We start from the raw sequence: 23,521 nt of genomic DNA, 5'->3' as shown, positions 1-23,521 counted from the left end.
ATAAACGTGTTTGCTGTTGGGAGTTGCAGAAGCTTTTTGCTTTTCCTCTGGTGACTGCAGAGCTCGTGGCTGATTCTCTGCCCACTTGGTATTGTCTTTCTGCAGAATGAAGGAAACTGGAGGTGCACGTGAGAACTTTGATAACTCCTACGTGTGCTTTGGGAGAGCACGTTTCTTGTTTCAGGGCTATTCCTCCAACGGGAAAGGGAAGAGCTGGGGACACGCTGCACATGGGAAGGGACAGCATCTTTGCGTTGTGTGTTACAGGGCGGAATGGACGGAGTGTTATCATGGAGGTTACAGGGTGGGATGCAGTTTGTGACCAAGGCACCGGTGCCAGGTGGAGTGTGGTAGCCATACCCCTTGCGTGTGTTTCACCTGGCTATGACGTATTGTCAAAAAGCGCTCAACGCCACCACCAAATTCCACACCATTCTAGTTTTGTGGAAGAAAAACCGTTTGTTTTTGCTGTTTCCAGTGCATTTTACTCAAAACCACCATCCAAAACCTGCCGCTACCCACACACACCTCAACCCCCTTTCCCCCCCCCAACGAGGCGGGGCAGCCATCGCCTCCCCTCAGCGCATCCGCGCTGCGCATGCGCAGCCCCCGCCCGCAGCGGGAACCCCCATGAGCGGCCGCCGGGCCCCGCCCCCTGGCGCCGTTTCCGGGGCCGGGGCTGCGCCGGGCGATGGGGGTCGGGCCCCGGCGGGCGGCTGGGTGGGCAGGGGCAGGAGCGGGGGGCGCCGTGCGGCCGGGCCGGGCAGGGCCGGGGCTGCTCGGGCTGCAGCAGCCGGGCCGCCTCGCCCCGTGCTCGTTGCCGGCTCTCCGAGGGCTGCCCGAGGAGCCAGGCGCAGGTAAGCCCCGACACAAGGCGGTGGAAGCAGCGGCGGCGACCCCCGCGTCCTGCTCGGGGGGCTGCGGGGGGCGCCGTGCTCCTGAGGTGTCCTTAGGGGGCGAATCCCCCCCCCCTCCTGGAGGCTGAGGCTTTAATTTGGGACGGCTTCCGAGCAGTTAGCGGAGCGTTTGGAGCAGGAACAATGATGCTTTTGTCTGGTTATGTAAAGCGTCGCCGCAGATTAGGGAGATTTTGTTGTGTTTTTTTTTTTTTTTCCATCCCCTGTCCAAATAACCGGAGGTAAACTTGCAGGGGGAGAGCTGTCCCAGCACCGGGGAGCCTGCTGCTGCTGCTCCTGGGGAAAATCCTCACTTAATACCATTGCCACAGGCACTAAGAAGCAAAGGGACCATTGTCCCGCTCTCCTGGATGATAATCAGAAGGTAACTTAAAAGCTGGAGAAATTTATCTCAGCATGTCTTGCCTCTACCTGCACGTAATAACATACTCTTAATAAACTGTATTAATCTCAGTAAGATGCACTTCTCAAACTTCAGCTGTTTTGCTAAACAAAGTAACTTTGACACCCCGTTGGAAGCCAGGGTGGTGTCCCTCAGGTAATGCCTCACCCCGGGTGAAATAACACACTTGGGGTGCTTGCTACTTTGTAAACTGTAAAAGCCAAGTTTTTTCAATAAAGTATTCTTAAAAGTGCACCGAAAACCTACGAGGAAACGTTGCCCGTATGGATCTTCCCTCTTAATCCCCATTAATCAATCAGGTGCGTGGCTGCAGTCTGATGTGCTGAGTGTTTTATCTCCTGTTTGAAAACGCTCAGTTTACGGATGGATAATCCAGAAATATGAATTCTTCTCTCTGGTAGAAAAAGCTGATTAACTTTTGTGAGTGCCAGCAAACTTTTCAGAAGGCTAACAGGCGTTATTGCATAACAGGCCTTCCCTTTGCTTCTATGTCTCGGTCCAATAAAACACTTGGCAAATAAGTTTTAAAATACCATCACTTGTTTGAAAGTTTTGGACTTAGTGGAGTAAAAAATAACCTGGAATTCCATTAATTGGACAGGCTAATGCTTGAAAAGCTTTATTTTTTTTCTTTTCCATACTTAAGACAAAAACTGAACATCAGGAGAAACAGGAAACATTTTTAATGCAAATTTTTTTTTCCCCTAACTAGAACATCTTTATTCATCTTCTAATCAAAACACAGTAGAAACTCTTAATGTTTGTTAGACTCCTTGCAGTCTGTTTGCAGAGCAAACAGGAAACTGTTCTCTGTGAAACTTTTTCTTTGTGTGATTTCTCAGTTTTGTACTGCTATTCTCACTTTAAAAGTTATCACCCAAGATTTAGAGAAATGCTGGTCTATGCTCATGTTCACTACTAAACAGTTTTTTTCTTTTCTTTTTTTTAAGTGAATGGATGGCCAAAAGCTTTCTTGAGCATTGAGTCGTTGAAATGTTTTGCTGCTTGAGAGTCGTGAGAAGGTAAGGCGTGTTGCTGACTTAATTAGCACGTGTTTAAAAGTTTGCTTATGACTTGCATGCATGTAAAATTGATGAGGTGTTTTTTGTTTAATCCTTACTTCTTTGGCTTTTTCATCTGTACAGCCTGAAGCTATCAACAGAGCATCCAGAGTTGAAAAATGCCCAAAAGCTATGCGCTTGTCCTCAAGCAAGATGCTAAAAAGGCTCTAAACAAAGCAAGGCCTAAATAGCTTAATTATGAGAAAGTGGTATTGTAAACCTGAATACAGTATCCAATATACTGTATTACTGAGTTATTAAAGCTCAGTGTTTAAAAAAGAGTGAATGTATCTGTAGGAGCGAGCTTAATTTAACAAAGCTTTTCAGTGCAAAAAGTTAGGCTTCAGGGAGATGTGAAGAAAAAGTAGAAAGAAAGCTGAAGGGAATTAATCAATAAATTAAATCTGCCCTAGCATACGATTGCATAATGTATTCTAAGAGAGATTGTGTTTCACGTCTTTCATGGAGCGGAGACGGCTGCCCTCGAAGTGGTTATGACCTTGATTTTAACATGAAGCCTTTCTCTGCTCTTCAAATCAGCATGAAGCTCTGGGAACAATATGTTGCCCCTTCTGCAAGAAGCCATAAGCATCTTCCTTGCATTTTCTCTCCCTAAATTCATTTCGATTCATATATTTTGTCACTTCACTTGAAGGATGCCTCAGAGTTCTGTCTTTCATTTTCGGTGAATGAATTCTTCCTCCTGTCACGCAGACTAATTTTGGCCTTTGAGCGTTTCTCTTTTAAGCAAGTTCAAAATAGACTTTTGGCTGGCATCCTGAGCCTTCCTACTAGCATGACAGAGTTGTTTAGATACAAAACAAGTGCACTGAAGTTGTCCATACTTGGACATTTTTCTTGTAGTATAGCAGATGGAAATGATTAATAATTTCCAGGTGCATTGGAAACTTTCCCCAAACTACTGGAAGCAGCATGCAACGTAGCTGGAGGGTAAATGTGTACAAACAAGGTGAAACAAGAACCAAACCCTTTACTTCTTTCTTCCCAGCAGCCAGGCCTAGTAGGATGTGGGTTTCTGATGTGGCTGTTAATGAAAATCTGACATCAGATAGGTAACTGGTTGGATTCGCTTTTTTGTTGTTCTTGCTGGAAATAATTTTTTTCACCGTCGTGTCCACTTGCTACAAAAGACAAATATGAAAGATTTTTTTTTTCTCAGCAAAACAGTTGCATTTGTCTTTCCGTGTTCAAAATAATAAAGCCTATGAGCAAGTGGATTTCCCATCTGGTGTGCTTTGTTTCCTTTTTGCCAGGACAGGCAGAGGTTTTTTTTCCTGTGTCACCGAGCACCTCTGGCACGTTCTTTTTGAGAGCTTTTTCTCTCCATAAAAGCATGATATTGCCAGAGTACTTCACCATCTCCTGCTGTTTCGAGTAGGATCGTGAGCTATAGTGATGACTAATCTTAGAGCCTTTTTCAGACGTGTCCAGCAAGGAGGTAGAAATGTCTGCCAGTAATAAATGACAGACTTCTGTCTTCCGTTTAAATCACACTCACAAAAATTATCTTTAGTCATTAGCAGTTGGAAATTTCATCACTCTTCTTACGTTACAGGTTTTCCTTCCCACTTCTCTACACAAACTTTTCCTGTTTTCAGCAAGCTGACTTTTAAGACCTGCTAATTCAATATTTGCCTTCCTCTTAGAGGCAGAAACCATTAGCTTTAACTGCTTTTATGTTTCTAATTGAAGAGCTCAAAAGGTTGACAGAAGAAAGGTAAAGTAAGGGTCATAGCATCAGCTTAGCAACTCGGCGGTTTCATTTGCCAGTATGAGAAATGCTGTCTGAGCACAGACTTAGGGCTTTTTGGGGGTGGGTTTTAATTAATGAGAGCAGTCAGAAACAGTCTCACGTGTTTCTGTGTCCAAGGTTGGCTTTTTGGTATAGGATGCTGAGCAAATAGCTCTCTACAGTCTTGCTTAATATTACTAACATAGTTTTTTGTTTTTTTTTTTTTTTATGTGAATTGGAAGCAGCTTTGTTTCTTACCTTCCGTATATTTCTTACTGGGGCTTGCAGTTTGAGTGAATGTTACTGTGAGGAGTGAAACAGTATTGTATTGCTTAACAGAGCAGAATCCCTACCCTTCTGAGTTGCAAAACAAAATTAACGTTAATCACAGAGGAAATGATTAGCCTGTTGAATTTGTTACCCTGTGAAATCAGGTGAAGGAGAAATATATCATTCAATATTCACGCTTTGCCTCTTCTTGCCATTTTTAAATACACTGTAGTGTATGCTGACTTGAATATCAGCTTTAAGCTATGGCAGGAAATGGTGGTGGTCTTTAATTCAGAACTTGCTTTTTCTTCCATTTCAGTCTTCTGTTGCACAAATGTGCAGTTTGCAGAACTGTTGTTTAATTTATGCATAATTGGAGTTAGTCAATCTTTTGCACTTTCTCTACTTCCTAGAACTTCAATTTGACTTTTTCTTTGTGGTCTTACTTGAAACAATCTTCTTTTCTACCACTGAAATTCGGTTTTGTTGTCTTTCAGTGAAGATCAAAGGACAAAAAAGTGCTGTCATCTTACTAGACGTCTCCTATAAAGGAGTAAATGTTTGGGAAATTAGATTGAATCTGTTTCAAAATTGACGTGACTATGTGACTCTCAAACAAATGCAGAACTTCTTGGTTGAATTGTGGTTATTATATCTGGGAAAAATTTAATACTCCTTGGCACTGCTTGAAGAAAAAATGGGGGGCTGGGTTTTTAACTTGGAGATTCAAAAGTATGCAAGGGTTGTTTTTTAGGAACAGCTGCAAAAAATACCACTAAAGCCAGCCTTTATCATTCTAACTACTTGACTGGGAAATTATCATTTGAGCCTACTTTAGAGGAAAATGTTATTGTACTTAAATGTCTTTAATCAGCCATTAGCATCCACCGTGTCTGGAACCTGTTAGGTTTGCTCTGTATAAATGCAGTTTTGTGAGTCCCAAGGGGAAAAAAAAAAACAGCACTCAGACTTCTAATAACACTTTTAAATGATTACACTTGCAATTGAGAATGTTTACTCCATTCTGTCACATTCTAATGTAATTTATACCAGTTTGTCACTTGATTGGTTGCATCATACATAAACATTTTATTATTTTGTTAGGTTATGTCTGGAGAAGATATTGCTACAATGCATTATTCAGTCAAGAACGTTGTCAGGAGCTGATGCCATCAATGCTCTCAGACCTTTCTATTTTGCTGTGCATCCGGATTTCTTTGGCCAGCATCCCAAAGAAAGGGTAAAAATCTTACAGTGGGATTTCTTTGTAAATGTGGTGTGCATCAAGGATGGAAGTGTGCTGTTTTCCTTGCTTTTGGGGTGGGGTAGCATTACAGCTGAATACAGTTACAAAAGAACAAAAAGATTCACTGCTTAATTTATTTTTAGCAAGGATAGATCCTTAAACATTTTTTTTATTAGTCATATTTTCTGTTTAATTCTTGTAATGAACACAATGGAGTCTTTTCAATTTAACTTATAACATTGCTTGAAATGCCATGCATCATATTTGAAATCAATGGATTATTTTCTTAAGTCCTTTTTTGAAAGCCCTAAAAACGGGCTTGGGGAATCCGTCACAGGAATGTACAAGTATGTGCATCATACAGTGTATTCATGCAAGGTAATTATTCATTTATGCTGAGAATATGAACTGTGTCGTTCAGACAAAATTAGCAAAATGCTAATTTTGCGTTTGAGATTAAAAAGGTTTAGATGAGAACTGGCCCATTTGTGTGTGTTTTTTTTTTTAACAGGAAGTAAATGAAAACTCTCTGAAGAGGTTAAATGGCTACTTGGAGAATCTGCAGAAACCAGGATTTCGCTCTTTTAAACCAACTCAGCTTACTTTTTATGTAAGAGAAAGAGAACCAAACTCTTCTAATGTTCAAGAATCCTTCAGTACTTCAGGTGCTTTTATATCATGCAGAATGTATCTTACTGTATTAAAAATCTTGAAAGAATTTTGTGCAGTCTTTGATGCCTTGTGCAGTCATGATGACTTTTCAACTGAATAAAATGCTGTCAAACCATGAAAACGTGTATTAGATCAGACCAGCTAAGACCATCTTAATTAAACATCTTGAACTTTTAAAAGTACTGAAAGAATGAGAATTTGAGGTTAAATTGCAGTATGATGAAGTAAAAAAACACAAACAAAAAAACACTGATGTAAGTGATAATTGTTGTGCTTCAAATACGTTATTTATGTTTAACTTGAACAACAAGAGGGTCCTTGTTTTGCAGACAATATGTAGTACTCAATAGCAGGGTGCCTGTAGGATCAGCAGGAATTTCTTCTGAAAGCAGATGCCGTATGTAGTATCTGAAGCTTTAATTCACCACGTGTTCTCTTAGCTTTGAGACTACAGTCAATATTGCCAAGCTCAGAATAGAGGTTTTCATTAATTTTGTTTTATGTATTTGTTTCTCATGAACCAAAATGCCTTATCTGACAGATGAGTTTTATGTTCTATATTCTGCTAGTCAAAAACTTGAGCAAATTGTGAGGGACCTTACTGCCAGAAAACAAAAATATAACTGTGTTTCAAGAAAATAGTAGCAGTATGTCCAGTCTATTTATGCCAGTTGAACTGTCAGCAGCATTCTGCTTCTGACTCCAGAACTGGCTTCCTTTCTTATTGGGCAGTTAGTCCAATCATTTAACTACTGGACCTTAATTTTAGCCAGTGTGTAAGTGCAAATTCCATGCAAATTGATGATCAGTAATAATATGAATTCTTTGTTGCACTGCCACTGCTAAAGCAAAATAATATTTTCTTGGATTTTGCTGCGTCTGTGGCTAGATTTCTGATTTGACCAATGATTCAGATACTTAAAAATGTTTATAGTTCTGGAGATAGATGACTGTAAAGGTTAAACTGCTTTGAATTTTGCAGTGAATATTGAAAAAACAAGGCCATAATAATTTCTGCGTATTCGCACCCTTGTTTTTAATTTTTTAAGATGAGAGAAATGTGAATGTGGTTAAAGTAATTCAGTTAAATAATGCTAATTTTTATGACTTGTATTTTTTAGGGTTTCGAGCCGTCAGTTTTACACTACATACTAGAGATCTCCTGAGCACAGTATTAGATATTCTCAACTCCTGCAGTTTGTCTACGGAGCATGTTCAGAGTTTGAATGTGAACTCTCAGCCCCACAAGGAAGCAAAAAGCACACTGAACAGACCGATCAAATGGGATAAAACTTACTATTCGTTTACTGGATTCAAGGATCCTGAGGAAGACCTAGAACAAGCCCAAAGAGTGGAAACTACTTTAACGTATGTAAGGCTTGTATTTGATTTTATTTTTGTAACCTAATAATACGTGAAAGGAGGTAATACATGAAAATTAAGGTCAGAGTGTTTCAAGTTGCCAGATGGCATAGCATTGTGCTTCTAAGGGTCTACCATCAGTTACAAATACTAAACTTGTGTTATATGCAGCATGTTATAATTTAGAAGCTGGTTGTTTATAAACTGTATGTGCTCCTTTTGGGGACAGGGTTAAAATCAGCGTATCAAAAACTTTTTTTATAACGATGAGACTTCTGTCATTGGAAAATAAAAAATACCTGTTGTTCGTCCTAGCATTCCACAACGAAAATCACTATACTACATACTACTGTAAAACATTTATTAACTGGGATTTAGCAAGTGTATAACATTTTTACTTGTTTTTACACATTGACAAGACATGACACATTGCAGTTATCTATTAACAGTCTGGTTTTAATACCTAGCCGTTTGGTGCTGGGCTCCTTTTTTTGTTTGCTTTATTCCCTTAGAATACTTTATAAGAATTGAAGTATTCGTTTGTAAAAATGAGTGTGTGGGAATAAGCTTATGCTATCAGCCAAGGCTAAATCTCTTAAAGAGTAGCTTTCTCCTAAAAATAGAATGAACTGTTTATTCAAGGCCTTAGATGTGCACCGTAAGTCATGTTTCCAGGGTTGTGATTACTGACAAAAGAACGGTAAAACTTTGACCTGTATAATCCGTGCTCATTCCAGCTCTGTAAGAGTTTTGTAACTTGGCCCTTTAGTACCACCTCCTTTATTTGACAGTCTCTTAGGATAATTTATTTATTAAAGACAGATGATTGGGAACTTCTTTCATTAAAGCACTGATGTCTGAAGCAGCTCGCCTAAATAAATAGCACTAATCTGCTGCTCTACACATTTCACACCTCTCAAAGTTTTATAGTTGCAATGTTGTCAAAGTCTTTCCATTCAATCTGATTGCCTAGTCCCCCTGAAGATACAGAGCAGCAGGTTTACCTTTGTAAATATTTTAATGGCAAGCAGTTAGTGCTTTCAGTTTCTGACCTCTACTTTAGAAAGAAAAAAATCTCTTTACCTTGTAACTTGAAATAAAGCATCAATGTTAGCAGTAAGATGTACTGTTTGTATGAGAGAGAAAATTCAACGTTCTACTTTTTTCCTCTTTTTTTTGAATTTTTTTTTTTAGATCCTGGCTAGATGATAATGAAGCAAGTGCAGTTAAAAAGCTAAAGAAGAGTTTGCCACTTAGAAAAGAACTTGAACGTTTAAAATTGGAACTTTCTCATCAGCTCCAGCTCTCAGATATCAGGTAATAAATTACCTTAGTCGGATTTGCATTAGGACAGCCAAAGTGAGGCATTTTGTAATACGGTGCCATAAGTTTTAAAGGCCTATTCTAGCAAAGCAGCTGTATTTCATGTATGATACTGTTATTGCATTGAACAAGATTTCTCCAGAAGAATTGTAGCGGGACAAAAGTTCCCTGTTACAATCTGCTCCGAAAGACCTAACATTTGTAACTAAATACATAGGTTTGCTATGTTTTGAGGAGTTAAGAACCTTCCAGAAGTTACATTAGCCTTCCATCGTTTAGGAAAGAATTCAAGTACCAGGAGTCTGAAAAATAAATATATTAATAGGAAGCTACTATTTGTGATCCTCCAGCCTAATGCTCTGGTGTTTAAAGGTTGAATGAGAATGTTAGCTTTGTTAATTGAATGTTAATTCAGTACTTTCCATTGAGAGGCAGGTGTTTAGACCTCAGCACTCATAATGGTTGCTTGGGAAGACAAATGCCATAACCAGGAATGGCCGTGTCCCTCTGGTCATCTGGAGTCACCTGTCCTGGCTGTTTCCTCCCACCTTGCCCACCCCCAGTCTGCTCCCTGATGGGGGCAGAGCAGAAGAAAAAGAACCTCAGTGCTGTGCCAGTGCTGCACAGCAATAGCCAAAACATCAGCGTGTTGTCCTTGGTCTTAGTCAAAAATCCAAAGCGCAGGGCTGCTATGAAGATAAGGAAATCCATCCCAGCCAGGCACAGCACAATCCTGGAATGCCAATTTCCCATTCTGAGATGGTTCAATATCAGCCAGCAATTTTTCCAAAGATGAAAAGCATCGTTTTTTGATATACTGGCAACTTTTTAATTTAAACACTTTTTGAAATGATTAATTAATAGCTTGTCTCTTCTACATGATGGAAAGAGATGTCAAAACTATGTTTATTAAAGTCACTAATAAAGCACCTGGCTACTGAGTGGTTTAACAAAGATGATATTATAGAAGCAAAACTTATTCCACTCCAAATGTGGTTTAAAAAAAAGAAAAGGGCAATTTACTGCTAGAATCATGATATTTTGAGCTAAGAACTTAAAAGACAACTTCCTTTATATACAATATTTGCTGCTCTAGACAAACATTACACAGTGTGCAAACAGAAGCTGCATGCCACGTGAGTGGACCGAATCCTGGCTCGTATGTTACTATTTGCTAACTAACCCCCTTTTTATTAGGCAAGAGGTTTAATTTTCAAATTCTGTTCCATCCACCAGCTTTTATATTTATTTTTCTTAGATGAGTTTACTCTTATCTGTTTTTATCCCATATTGTTCTTGGCACTTATTTCAAGGGAGATTGAGAAATTTTATTTAGACATTTATCTCTTCAAATAGCATGACATGGACAGCTTTCTGATAGGTCTTTGCTTTTATCACTGTCGAAGAAGTGTTACTTTGAGTCATTTGAGTTGTAAGGTTCTTGTCTGTATCTCAGCCTGTGTGTTGTTGTTTTGTTATTTTTTTTTATAAAGCTGAAAATGAAATGCTCGCATTTGTATTTTTATCCAGGTGGCAAAGAAGCTGGGGTATTGCTCATCGCTGTAGCCAACTGCACAGTCTAGGTCGCTTAGTCCAACAGAGACCTGAAGTAGTAAAGAATGTTAAAGGTATATTTCCACTGCTTGTTCCATATATCCTAATAGAGTAGTGATTCAAAGGCTAACATGACTCTTCTCTGACAAGGGAGCTGTAGTATTTTTTCATGAGTGCTTTTGATAACTGCAAAAAAAACTTGTAGGCTTACTAAAAGGGTGATGAGAATTTACATTTTAAGCTACTGGTTGTTTTCAGTGACCCTTCCTTACAGTGCATTCTCTACACTCAGCTTTTTACTTCTTGATAAATGCAAGAGGAGTGAGGTGAAGGCACAAGACTAAGTACTACAAACAAATGCAAAAAATTCAGACTGTCTTTGAAAGGATAGTGGGTAGTGACAGGTTGTTACTCGTGGTAGATTCAAGACAAAAATGCTAGTGGTTCTCTAAATGTACAATATAAGGAGGACTTCATAGAATCCCTTTAAAATCGTATTACCGTGTGTGTTCAATAAAATACTCACAATGAAGTCCCTTCTCAGGAAAAAAAATAAAATATTCTGTAAATCTGACACACTATTTTTTTTGATATAGCTGTTTGGCCTTGGCAGTAGCTGTTTGCTGTAATTGTAGCTCCACATTTTTTGCCTGTTTCCAGATACTCAGTTTTGAGTGGCTTTCATTTGAGGGTTCACTTAATCCTTTGTCAAAAGACAGAGTGAGTAAAACAATAGGTATAAACTGTGTCAGATTTCAAGTTAGTTTCTTTACCTAAGCATGGTAAGGATGTAAAGTGCTAGAGAGGTCTGTCCTGTGACCCTGTTGTAGTCTCCATTTTCAAATGTTTTTAATCATATACTGGACAAATAATTGTGAGTACCTAAAAGTACAGTTGGTCTTGCCTTGGGGTAAGAGGATGGACTAGATGTCTTGAAGTCAGTGTTGCTTGCTCTTAAGTATTTTGGAAACACGATTGCTGAGAGCAGGTTGAAGTGTCTGTATGCTGAGGTAGAGAGATGGGTTCAGGAGAAGCTTTTTTTCTTCCCCTAGGTATGTTTTCAACATAATTAGCTGCCTTTTCCATCTAGACTCTTGAAGAGTAATAACTGGTCTCATAATTGGAAGCCATTATGTTCTATTCTTTTGTCCATTTTTTCCTATCTTAGAGATTCCTAATTATTTCAATCTCATCCTTGTAGTTCTTGCAGAGCTTAACACCAAAAATGGAATGATGCTCCCTTTTTACAGTTGTCCAGTATGCTTCGTTACAAAGACAACACCTGCCCTTTTGATCTCAAAAATGAGTTATTGTGGAGTTACTAGTAGCATTACTTTAACTTACAGCTGGTTCAGCACGCAGCATTATATTTAGTGATTTTAGACAGTTCCAGCCATGTAATGTTAATGCTGCATAACATAGAAATTGTCATCTATTGTTTTACGGCAGCGAAATTAAGTGGCTTTATTTGGTTTTGGTTTTTACACTCTTCAGGTTTGGTGTCTGGTACTTTCCAGATCTTCTATTTAAGCCTTGTCTTGCAGACTAATACATCACACTGAAGACATCTGTTGGAAGTTTATTTTGATAAGTAGTTGCCTCTGCTATTTCCCTCAAGAATACTTGAGAATCTTTGTGCTACACTTAAAAATAGCATTAGACTTTTATGTTGCTTTTATTCTTTCTTAAAAGCAAGCCAATAAAAAACTTAATACGAAGGCATTCCTGATGGCTTGAATGCTGCAGATAGCTTTGTGGAAATAGCGTTGAATGATTGTGCTAATAGGTCTTTGACCAACCTTTTCCACATACTTTAAGTACACAGCATATATTTCTTTGGGTATGTATTATTTGTACAGATTCTTTGAAGATGCAGTCTGCTGCAATTTTCTTTTTTTAAGAACTGTCTTTGTAAGAAAAAGTCTGGTTAACTAAAAAAATCTATCAAATCTATCTGTTCAAACAGAGAAAATAAAAGCTAGTTGAGGTTGGCATGGAAAAATTCTGGAACCAGAGTTCTTAAGAATCACTTTTTCAGATTCTGAACAGAAGGAAAGCACCGGTTTATTTTTGTGCAGTGAAAATGTGTTGCTTATGACTTACATGGCTAGACCTTAAATAATTGTGGGAATCATTACAATAACCAAACTTAGTAAAGAGCTTTCTTCAATCTTCAGGGCGCACAGTGGTGTTCACAGACCGTTCAGGTATGAGTGCGGCAGGCCACATAATGCTGGGGACCATGGATGTTCACCATCACTGGACCAAAGTAAGATTTCAAAGCAAGTGATGCTGTTTGCTATGACATCCTTTCTTAAACTGTAACCAAAATATTAATTGTTGCAGATCACTGATGAGTAATTTAAAGGAAATAATGCAGCTGCTATGTTTAGCATAACTGTGTATATTGCATCCCAAATTTAATCCTGTGATGTATTTTTACTAACAATCTCTGTCAGATCTTTACTGCTGCTCCTGCTAACAAACAAAGTTGTATTCCTGATTAGATGTAAATCAAACTAATTTGTTATGCAAAGCAAGCGTGGTGATGGTATTTGCTTTGGAAGTCAAAGAGGTCTGTATTCAAACCTGAAAACAAGGGCTTTTTATTTAAAAGTGCACCAAAGATTAAATACACAGGAAAAGTTGATGAAGATCTTCATGGGTCTGGTTAGCTACTTGTTTTTTAGAGAGTAGAAACTTCTGTCACATTCTAACCCATTTTAGGAAGCGTTCCTATGTTCTAGTGCTTTATTTAGGAATTACAAAAAACAAAAAGAAAAGGAAGTAATAAAATAATGTCCACATCGGTCTGTAAAATGGTTTATCATAATGATACCTAGAGGATTTTTGCAGTTTTTCCATACAAGGAATGCAAATGCTGAACCAATGGAAGTTATGCCAAAAGCTGCTTGGATTCCGCTGCTCTGTCATTTCTAGAGAGATTGGAACAATTTCAGAACAGTGGCAGTATTTTTTATATGAAAAGCTGCATTCTAGTAATAATTGGGTAGGTGGTAGGAAGTGACTACTATGGACTTTTCCTTTTTCACTTTCTTCCCTGTTCCAGCCTTCTCCCTGTCACCTACCTTTTGTGTATTGACTCACAAGTCTGAACGTTTCTTAATCTTTTCTGGTGTAGATTTGTAAATCAGGAGCCTCATCCTTCCCTCCCCTCCCTTCAGACTCCAGACAAAATATGTTACGAATCAAATCCTTAGAAAGAGCTTGTTCCAGCAACAGAGACTGCCTTTTTTTTTTTTTTTTTTAGAGTTGATATAAATTATTCTGTCAAAACCACTCTCATTAACAGTATGTAGAATAACTCTATCACTGTAACTGTGCTGATAAACATTTTACGTAGGCCTTAAATTATAATTGTTTAGGGATCTGAGAGTATTAATTTCCATAGATTGAGAGATAAAGGACATCCATCTATCTTGTTATGGCCTTTTGGTGCCTTTATAGTGTAAATACTGAAAATACTTACAAACATTTTCCGTTATATCTTGCACCAAAATGTATATATGTAATATTTCTAATTTTTTTATATGGTTTGATTAATTTTTTCCCTTGGATCACGTGTTTGCACTGCTCAGTGGCTCCTTTTTTATTTTTATTTTTTAATTTCTTACAATTACAATGTTCTGTGTAACATAGGAAATGTTTGTTTGTGTGTGTGCCTGCACAGATTTTTGAAAGACTGCCAAATTATTACAAACTTCAGAAAAGGCTGCTGTTTTTGGAAGATCGGATAAGCCAACTTCTGGGAGGCATACAAGTTATATACATAGAAGAGCTGCAACCGCTGTTGACTCTAGAAGAGTACTACGAGACGCTGGACTCTTTCTGTAATAAATTACTTGACAGTAGGCTACGTTTTCATCCTCACAGTCTGCGAGGCTTGCAAATGATTCTAGAAAGGTAGGTATTTATAGGGAAGATTTCTTCCTTCTAGAGCTTTTACTGCTGTGGTGTTTTTTTTTGTTTATTTTTTTGTCACACTGATTATTGCTTTCACTAAGAAGAAAACTAAATTTCAGACTTTCATGTCAGTCTTTTAGTTCTCAAGGTTTTGTATGCCTTTTTGTGGGTTCAGAAGGAGTCGGACTGAAAGACGTTCTGCATGTTTTAATCAACTTCAGAGTCAAAATTAGAGTTTTTATCTTACAGTGTTGTGCTGGTTTAAATCACAGAATGGTTGAGGTTGGAAGTGATCACTGGAGATCTAGTCTGACCCCCCTGCTCAAGCAGGTTCATATAGAGCACACAGCACCAGATTCACATCCAGATGGGCCATAGCGTTCCTCATTGCATCCCTGCATACCCTGATGGCATTCCTATATTCCTCCCATGTGGCCTGTCCCTTCTTCCACATGCTCTTTACTTCCTTTTTCTGTTTTGAGTTTTTCCAGGAGCTCATTGCTCATCTGTGCCCAGGTCTTCTGCCCCCTTTGCTTGGCTTCTTACTTGTAGGGTACACCAATCTTGAGCTTGAAGGAAGTTACACTTGAATATTAACCAGTTCTCAGACCCACCTTCCTTCTAGGGCCCTAACCAGTGGGATCCCTCCAAGTAGTAGGTTCCTGAAGATGCCAGTTTGCTCTCCTGAAGTCCAGGGCTCCAATCCTACTTCTTTCCCTGCTTCCTCCACATAGGATCCTGAACTCCCCCATCTCATGGCCACTGCAGCAAGGCTGCCACCAACCTCTACATCTCCAACTTGTCTTGTTAGCACAAGGTCCAGCAGCACACGTCTCCTCGTTGGCCCATCCACCACCCATTGATCAGTTGACATCAGTGCTCTGAAGGAACCTCCTGAACTGTTTATGCCTACCTGTGTTGTCTTTCCAGCAGACGTCAGGGTGGTTGAAGTCTCCCAGGAGAACCAGGGCCTGTGATTGTGAGGCTACCTCCAGCTGTCTGTAGAAGTCTTGGTGACTTCCTGATCAGGTGGCCTGTAGTAAACCCCCACAGTGGTGTCATCCATGATACCCTGCCCTTTTATCCTTAGCTTCAAGCTCTCAACTCGCTCATAATCCACCCTGTGGTAGAGCTCCATACGTTCCAGTTGTTCTCTCACATAAAGAGTAACTCCACCAGTAAAAGGGTTTGCACCATTAGAACAACGCAGTTAAGTATAAAGGTGTTGGTGTATTTTTTTGATGCTTTTTGACTGAGTTGCCTATGAAAAGTAATGAAAAGATTTGTGTGATGCTTCTATGTTCTCATAAGCCAAAATTGATTAATTTTTTACCAGCTATTCTGAATATGATATAGTGATATTCTTACTCATAGTTAGAATTCATTCTGAAAGTAATTCATGTCAATGTTTATATGAAAAAAATACCTTGTTTTTATTTCCATCATGTTTCATTACAGTGATAGATATACACCAAGCTTACATGAATTTGGACATTTTACTATCCCAACAGTCTGTGATCCAGCAACCCTTCAATGGTTTATTGTTGCCAAAGCACAGGAAGCAAGAGAGAACCTGAAAAGAAAGGAAGAGTAAGTGTTTATATGACTCAGTATGCTTAGCTTTCGAAAATCTTTGTATACTTGTAGCTGTTACAGAACTTTGAAGAAAGTATTTGTGCTCTTCTGGTGGAAATAACTTCTGTTTCTAAAGTAAAAATGTACTTACCAGCTTTACTAAGCTAAAAATTCAAGTGTTCTGTGAATGAACAGTTGTCAGAAAATACCCATCCTTCAGCTGATAGAAATAGTTGTACTTTATTCAGAAATTGTACTTTATTCAGAAATTTTATTCAGAAATTCAGATCCTTGCCTACAAGACACTTTTTTAATGACATCCCAAAAGAAGAGTTTTTCTTTTTTTGTTAACAAAGGAAAATTCTTGCTCTTCTATGGAGTAAGAAAAGCAACATACTTCTACTTATGCTACTTAAATTGCAACAAGAAAATGACAAAACTAAAAACAGCTGAGGCTGACTAGAGAATTGTTATTTCTGGTTGTTTGTCAGTTAGATGAGGAACAGATTAGGTAGCACATAATAAGGGGAAGAGAAAAACTAGGGATATAATGATGGAAAAAAATACATCCTTGGTACTTTTTCACAGGTGCTTGTGAGATGAGAGTGACTACAGTGAGTCTCAGTACCAGCACTTAACATTAAGTCCATAGTATGTAATATCCAGCACACTTGTGAATTTTGTTGTTGACCTTGTGTGTTGTTTGTGTCTTTGAGGATTAAAAAGAGTGTGAAGTAGAGATACCAATTTTATTTCGAATAAAACACTGTGATGGATAACCGAGTGTTACTATCCTTTTACAGGTCGTTACTGCAAGTTTATCTTTCTGCTTTCAAAAGCTTTTAATGAATTGCTGAAACCTCACACTTTGTCATGAGCATATCTATGATCTTATGAAGGTTATTTTAGGAATAAGCCTTACTGAAAGCTTTTATGGTTTTAGCTCTGTTAAGATCTCATTCCTTGGGAGGACTCGTTTGGGAGGACTTTGGTACAGCATGGAGGTTCTTTGGAGTTTTTCCATAATCCAAGCACAGCTATGAAGGGTTGGTTATTTTTGCCAGTGATAACTGTTGAATAGCTCTCTATCCAGCTTTCTGTATGTGACAGCTGGAAAAGTGTTGTCTATAGAGGTTGGGAGGGATGTTGTAGCAAATGTATGCATTTGCATCTGGTAACTCACTCCCCCCCAAAACCCTCACGTTACCCCACATCATAAAGACACTCATCCAGGAATAATGACATCTTTAGGTTAACAGTGAAAGAACTGTGGGGCTCCCCTCAGAGTATAAGCAGCTGTGTTGTAACAATGTAAGAGGCAAGCTAAATATCTCAGCTCTTCTGTGTGTTGCATGATTGCTGGTTTGTATGAAACAGTTGAGAACAGCTATACTCGGTCATATCAAAGGTCTGTTGAAACCCCATCATCTGTTAGCTTATGGAAAGGCTATGTGAATGGGGCAAAATTATGGTGTTCTTTTTACTCTGTACTCCTCTCCAGTTTCTGACAGTCTGTACTTGACTAAGTACTTGAAGCTGGAAGTGTTATCTCATGTTAAAAGCATTCACTAGATCTTTATTCCCTTCTTAATTGTCTAATTATTTTTTGAGCCAGCTTACACTTCGTGGCTTCAAAATATCCTGTGGCAGCAAATTGCGGAGTTGAATTAGGTTTACCACGTGTGTATTGAAGGAGGGAAGAGGTATTCTTTATTTTATAGACCATGGCCTGATGATCTCATTTGGCGTTCTTGTTCTTATGCTGTAGGTAATACAAAACAGTCACTCCGTATTTATTACCTCTTCTTTTTGTGTGTGGATATGTCATGTTTCTCTGGTAGTGTCTCTTTATTGAAGCTGAAAACCCCTTTTTCCTTTTAATGGTTCCTTGAAAAGAGCCCTTTCTGTACTTCTGATTTTCTTTAGCATCTTGTGGCTGTATAGGGGATCTGAGATAAAGAAAAACATTTTGAGATGTACTAGATATACTTTGAACATGCAGGTGAATGTTTTATGTGTGGTAAATAGCATAGCATAATTGGAATTCTGTATGACCTGATGTGCTGGAGAGTTTGGACATTGCTGTTCCACAAAATTGTGTTATTTGTGCGGATAATGTCAGTCTTCTAGTATGAATCCACTTCCTCACTTTCAGAAGGTAGCTGTTTTGTATTGTGGTAGAGGTATAAGCGTGCTGAATCTGATCTGAATCTGCATCATACAATCCACAGTTTCAGTCATCTTAATTCTGCAAATTAACTTTACTTCTGAGGAGCTTGAATTTGCTGTGTGATCTGTCTCACTACTCTTTGTTTAGAGTGAATGGAAATAATCATCTGCAAGTTATGAATTTGTTATTCTGTATACTTCCTACAATTAGTAAGTTACTACCACACTTAATACACATCAAGTGACTGTATCTGTCATCCCTTAGATTTGATGGCATGCAGAGTACTGTTAAGAAGACAGAGTAGTTACACAGTTTTACTCTTAAACTTCGTACTTCCAAGGTTATTTGAGTACTTCCATGCCTTATATTAGAAATAGACCTCACAGGATTTTTCTTTTGGTATTTTTCCGATTACCTTGTTAGCAAAAAAAAAATAAAAATTTAATGATGCAGGCTTTCAAGTGTGTAGGCATGGTGTTGCCCATGGTCATGGAAGAATACGCAGTTTAGCTTCTGAGGCAGATGTGGGTATTGTCCTGCACCAAAATTACAGCTGTACCATACCTGTACATGAAGAAGCGTTACCTTTGTTTACATGTGTGTAATCTGTAAATGTACTTATTTAAAGGTTGGTTCAAGTTAATGGTTTTTGAAAGCTCTAATTTTGTCCTCGTATGTTGTCTTCATTTGCTAGGATGATGATTACAGAAAAAGAGCTCATTGGTACTTCCACTGAGAAGTTTTCTTTGGACCGGCTGTATAAGGAACCCAGCGTTTCCAGTGCACAGATGATAGATTGCTGTAAGCGGCTGCTGGAAGAATCATTACCCTACCTACAAGGCATGCACCTTTGCATTTCACACTTCTACTCCGTGCTGCAGGATGGAGACCTGTGTATACCTTGGAACTGGAAAAGCTGAGGACCTATCTGATAATCAGATGAATTGTTTATTTTCTGTAAGAGGCTATAAATATGAGTGTTTTTAAGAGTAAATTATTTAAATCTGTATTTTGATATCTGTACTCAACCCTCAAATTTTCTTCTAACTGCTGCTCAGAAAGGATTGGGGTCCTAGGCAATTTGCACAATGCACAGTATTGCAAGTTCTAGGTGAAGCATCTGTACATTCTCTGTACTGCTGTAGGAGTCCCAGTGTGTGAAAGCAGTTGCCACACTGCATTTTTGTAGTTAACGGTGAAAAGATATTAAATTGCAAGTCTGCAAAAATGTGCATGTGTGTTTTTAATACACACGAATATTGCCAGACAGACTTCCATGAATATAGAGTATAGTACTCAAACCAGACACTACATATCACCTTAATGGATTTTTTCAATGCAGAAATTGAGTATATAAGTTATCTGGTGGCAATATTGGCATTTCATATTGCTACCTCTTAATGAATTAAAAAAAAAAAAATTACTTCTACTCTGCAGAAGAAAGCAGTACATTAACTTGGTCTCTATAGTACAGTTTCATATGCTGGTCCCATATTGTTGCCTTAGAATTTCAAAACATGCCAGTTGTACTGTCTGCACTTACTGTAGAGGAGATGTCATTCTATTTTTGTTTTCCTGTATTTGTGAAGCAAATACAATTCAAATTTTGTGAAGACTTATCTTTATGTACACTACTACCAGATTGCAAATCCCATTCATGGCACTTAGTGCCTGAGTAGTTTAACGTGACATCTAAGGGAAGGAAGCATTGATTTGAGTGGGGTTGTCTGCAAGTGTTAAGTACTTCTCAGTGAGAGCAAGGAGCTTGCAGTAAGGCTCTGTAGAGCAAACGTGTCTATACTGGTACTTTATTGCTTAAACAAAATGAAAGTGTGTGAATTTGTCAACGCTTTTTCATTGTAATACGTGCCAAGATGTGTTTTGTATCTGGGTTGCTACTTTGCAAAATATCCTTTGAGGAAAATCCAACAGCTTAATATTTATGGACTTCACCGATAACAACTGGCAAAAAAAAAAAAAGGATTTTTCTGATGTTTACCTGCCTTATATTTACATCTGTATCGAGGAGGGAAATTGTTGGGTTTCTCTAGTTTTTCAGTTGAAAGGTTCAATTTCAAATTATGATGTTTTTTTTGTCATCGTTGTTGTTAAGTTTGCAACACTGTGTTCTCAAACGTGTCTCTTAAAATAGAGAGGCAGACTGGAGTTTCTTGGGCCTTTAGTTCAGCCAAATGTTTAGCAATTCCTGCATAGGTCATAAAGTTCAGTTGATAGTTTCTTCTGACTAAACAATTAATTTCTATTGCTTGTTACTTCCCCTCCCTCCACCTAGTATTGACAATAATGTTTGTGTCCCATTTGAACTAAGCAACTGAGCCAGTCCTGTCACCTGTAGCTCTTTGAAAGTAGGGCAGCTCCTGTAATAAAAGCTGCGTAGCAATTTTCTTCTTCTTCCTTGAATTGAATGCCCCTTTAGAGGCATTCAGGCAAGAAGCAGCTCTCCAATTTCTCTGTAGAAGAGAGAAAATGTTTGATGAGGGAAGGTTAGTAGACTCGATTGAGGGTCTAGATGTGATTGTGACAGGAATCCCGCTAGGGATTGAGTGAGGCTGACATTAATGTCATAAAAAAACAGTGATAAGACTTACGGACCTTCTCCGAGTCTTAAAGAAGGCAGCTAGAAGTGGCTGGGGAAGGAGAAGTAAGCTGTAAAAAGCCCTTATGAAAGGATGTGGGATCTTTCAGCAAGTGTAAAGGGTCTGTCAGGACCCCGGCCTGATAGGAGTAGGCAAGGACGGGCGAGAGGGAATCGGATGATGGAGTTTAAATGTGGAAGTAATGAAAATAATTGCAATTAGACGCTTCCAGTCTGGAATACATCTCATGAGTCTCGCCATTCCGTTTAGCAGGGAAGTAGCTAAAATCCTCTGACAAAACATGTCAGCCCCCAAAAGGCTGGCAGCCTGCTCCTTGGATGCTCACTGCCTGGCTGAGTTCTTGGGTTTGTGCAATAAGCCAGTCACGGTTCTGCTGCTGTCTTCCCAGAGAAAGGGGCTGCACGCTACAATCTCTAAAAACTGCTCAAAAATTGAGCAGCAGCAAAAATTAAGATTCTTTCTAGTTCAGTAATTCAACATTGTAAGGTCTGTATCTTAGCTGAATTATAGCACACTTTCTGTGGTTCAATTTTACTGCAGAACGGTTGAGTTTACAAACATGCTGTCCTCACAACCTTCTTTTTCTTAAATATATGTAGGAAAGCCTTGGGGAAAAAACCTGAACTTAATGTGCGTGTCATAGGTATTATTTTATTTTGACAGGTTTGATTTATTTTGAACACTGTCCTGAAAGTAACAGAACTGTCCGTTTAGGTAGCTGTGTGTATGGTTTAAATCTGTCAGAATTATATTTTATGTTACAGTATTTTAATTGGGGGGTGGGGAGGGAGAGAAATGGGGCTAGAGTTCTGAAAGCCTTTCATCACAATGGCAGAGTGGAAATGGGAATTTGAAACTGTGACCTGCTTTTAAATGGGGCAGAACACCTCGCCTTCTGCTCAACAGACTGTATGCTGTCAGCTCGTCGTGCCGATAGTTTTAAATGAGTATTAACATCTACCGTGGTGGTTTTTGGTACAGAATTCCTGCTTGCTCTGTGACCAACAAGTGAAAACACGCTCAGTATGAAGTTTCAAGAAGTGTTTGTTTTGAAAACAAATTCTAATGTTAAATTAGGTGGAGTTGGTGTCTTGCTGTTTCAGTCATTAATGTTTGGCTTAATTGGAGTTTTCCTCCTCCTGTTTAGAAATCTGCAATAAATGTTTGAAAGATAAGTAAAAATCTTTCCCAGTGATCAAAGACTTGAAACGTGTGCTGGTCATCCGTCGTGAGTTAATAAACCACGGTGCCCAGATCGTGTCATTCAACCTCTCCGGAAGGTTTATTCTCTTAGTGCAGTTGCCAGAAGGAAATTCAAAGATTCAGTGCTAGAATAAAAGACACGGGGACTTAAGAAAAATAAATTAAAATCACCTTTAATGCGTTATTTTGATGCTGTTTAATACTTTGATCTGGAGATGCATGCAGTGGCAAACAACAATTTCCATTTTGTCAGGTGTATGCTTAACGTTTTATGGCATCAGTTCTGTATGGATTACAGTGCTACAGTTTCCTACGTGTGTTTTAACAGCTTAATATGCAATTTTGATTCTCTGAGCTGTATATAAAAATTGTATGAAATAAGTGAAATAATATCCATCTGGTCACTGTTCTTCTGGCTATTAATTGCTGTGATATGCTTTCAGGGACCGATTGGCTTGTATTCACATTCTGCAAGACACTCAAAATGTTGATTATGAATCTTGAAAAAGACTTAAAACTGGTAAATATCGCAGAAGGTTAGAGCTGATGTATTTAAGCGTGTTTCAAAATGCATCAGAGCTTTTCTTGGAGAATTTGAATGGTTCTGATCGAGATTGTGTACGTTATAGCTAAAAAGCTTTTTTATTGGGAAAATGGTGAAATTTTAAAGCTCATTCATTTAAAATTGTCATTCTGAGAATACAGCATGCATCTGAACAGGGTTATTTTTGTGATTCCTTGGGCTTACACACATGCTGTATGTCTGTAGTACATGGATCCAAAGACGAGACTTCCCTAATATTTCTTTATAAGCATAACAGTGTGGGAATTTGTAACAGAGGAGGCTTAAAATAAATAAATAAAAATCAAATGCAACACAGCTGTGAGAGAGCATGGCTGTAAAAATACTAAGTTAAATTCAGAGATACAGATTGTGCTCTTCTTCTGTTGCATATAAATACAGGAAGAATTTGACTGAGATATGAGGCTAAATTGGGATCTCAATTCTGTGCGTGGAAAAAATGTTCAGATTTTTACCTTGTCCTGTTGAAACTACAGTATATATTGAAGTAACAGAAAAATATTCTTTTGCAGTTTGTCCTTTACAGCTACATATTCCTTACACGATTGCTTAAATACTGAATAATTTAGTACTTCATTTTTGCTAAATCCTCTGATGGGGCGCTGTATGTCTAAGTAGCCAGACTGATTGATTGCGATCTCTGTAATGTCTTAAAAAGAAAAAAAAAAAAAGGCTTTTGACGATATTTTATTTAGTAGAGATGAAATTTAGTATTTTCTTGCTAGCTTTTACATTCTGAAAGTCTCCTTACAATCTTGTTTCCAGCTTTTGGATATTGTGTGTCACCATCTGTTGATACACTTAAATATTTTTTGAACACTTTTGCTTTTCCTAATGTGTTTATCAAAAGAGAAGAGGCTTAGATTGGCTCTGTCTATGCTGTGAGT

General features: G+C 38.4%; 1 protein-coding gene across 2 annotated transcripts; it reads left to right on the top strand.

Moving 5' to 3' along the window:
• The first annotated feature begins 678 nt into the window (after positions 1 to 678).
• On the top strand, positions 679 to 23,250 carry TCAIM (T cell activation inhibitor, mitochondrial). Of its 2 annotated transcripts, XM_082755420.1 has the most exons (12): positions 679 to 857; positions 1,151 to 1,281; positions 2,271 to 2,342; positions 5,509 to 5,644; positions 6,162 to 6,315; positions 7,444 to 7,690; positions 8,879 to 9,001; positions 10,538 to 10,635; positions 12,739 to 12,830; positions 14,253 to 14,485; positions 15,944 to 16,075; positions 18,925 to 23,250. In XM_082755420.1, exons 3-12 carry the CDS (start codon positions 2,314 to 2,316, stop codon positions 19,148 to 19,150), a joined length of 1,470 nt encoding a protein of 489 aa, XP_082611546.1. In that variant the 5' UTR covers positions 679 to 857; positions 1,151 to 1,281; positions 2,271 to 2,313; the 3' UTR covers positions 19,151 to 23,250. The 2 variants fall into 2 exon arrangements, with proteins under 2 accessions (XP_082611546.1, XP_082611545.1); XM_082755419.1 differs by lacking the exon at positions 1,151 to 1,281.
• The last annotated feature ends 271 nt before the right edge of the window (positions 23,251 to 23,521 follow it).

The sequence above is a fragment of the Aythya marila genome (assembly GCF_965140915.1).
Source record: "Aythya marila genome assembly, chromosome: 2".
Classification (NCBI taxonomy): Eukaryota; Metazoa; Chordata; class Aves; order Anseriformes; family Anatidae; genus Aythya; species Aythya marila.
Note: the sequence above shows the minus strand (reverse complement) of the source record. Positions and strands in the feature narration are given on the sequence as shown.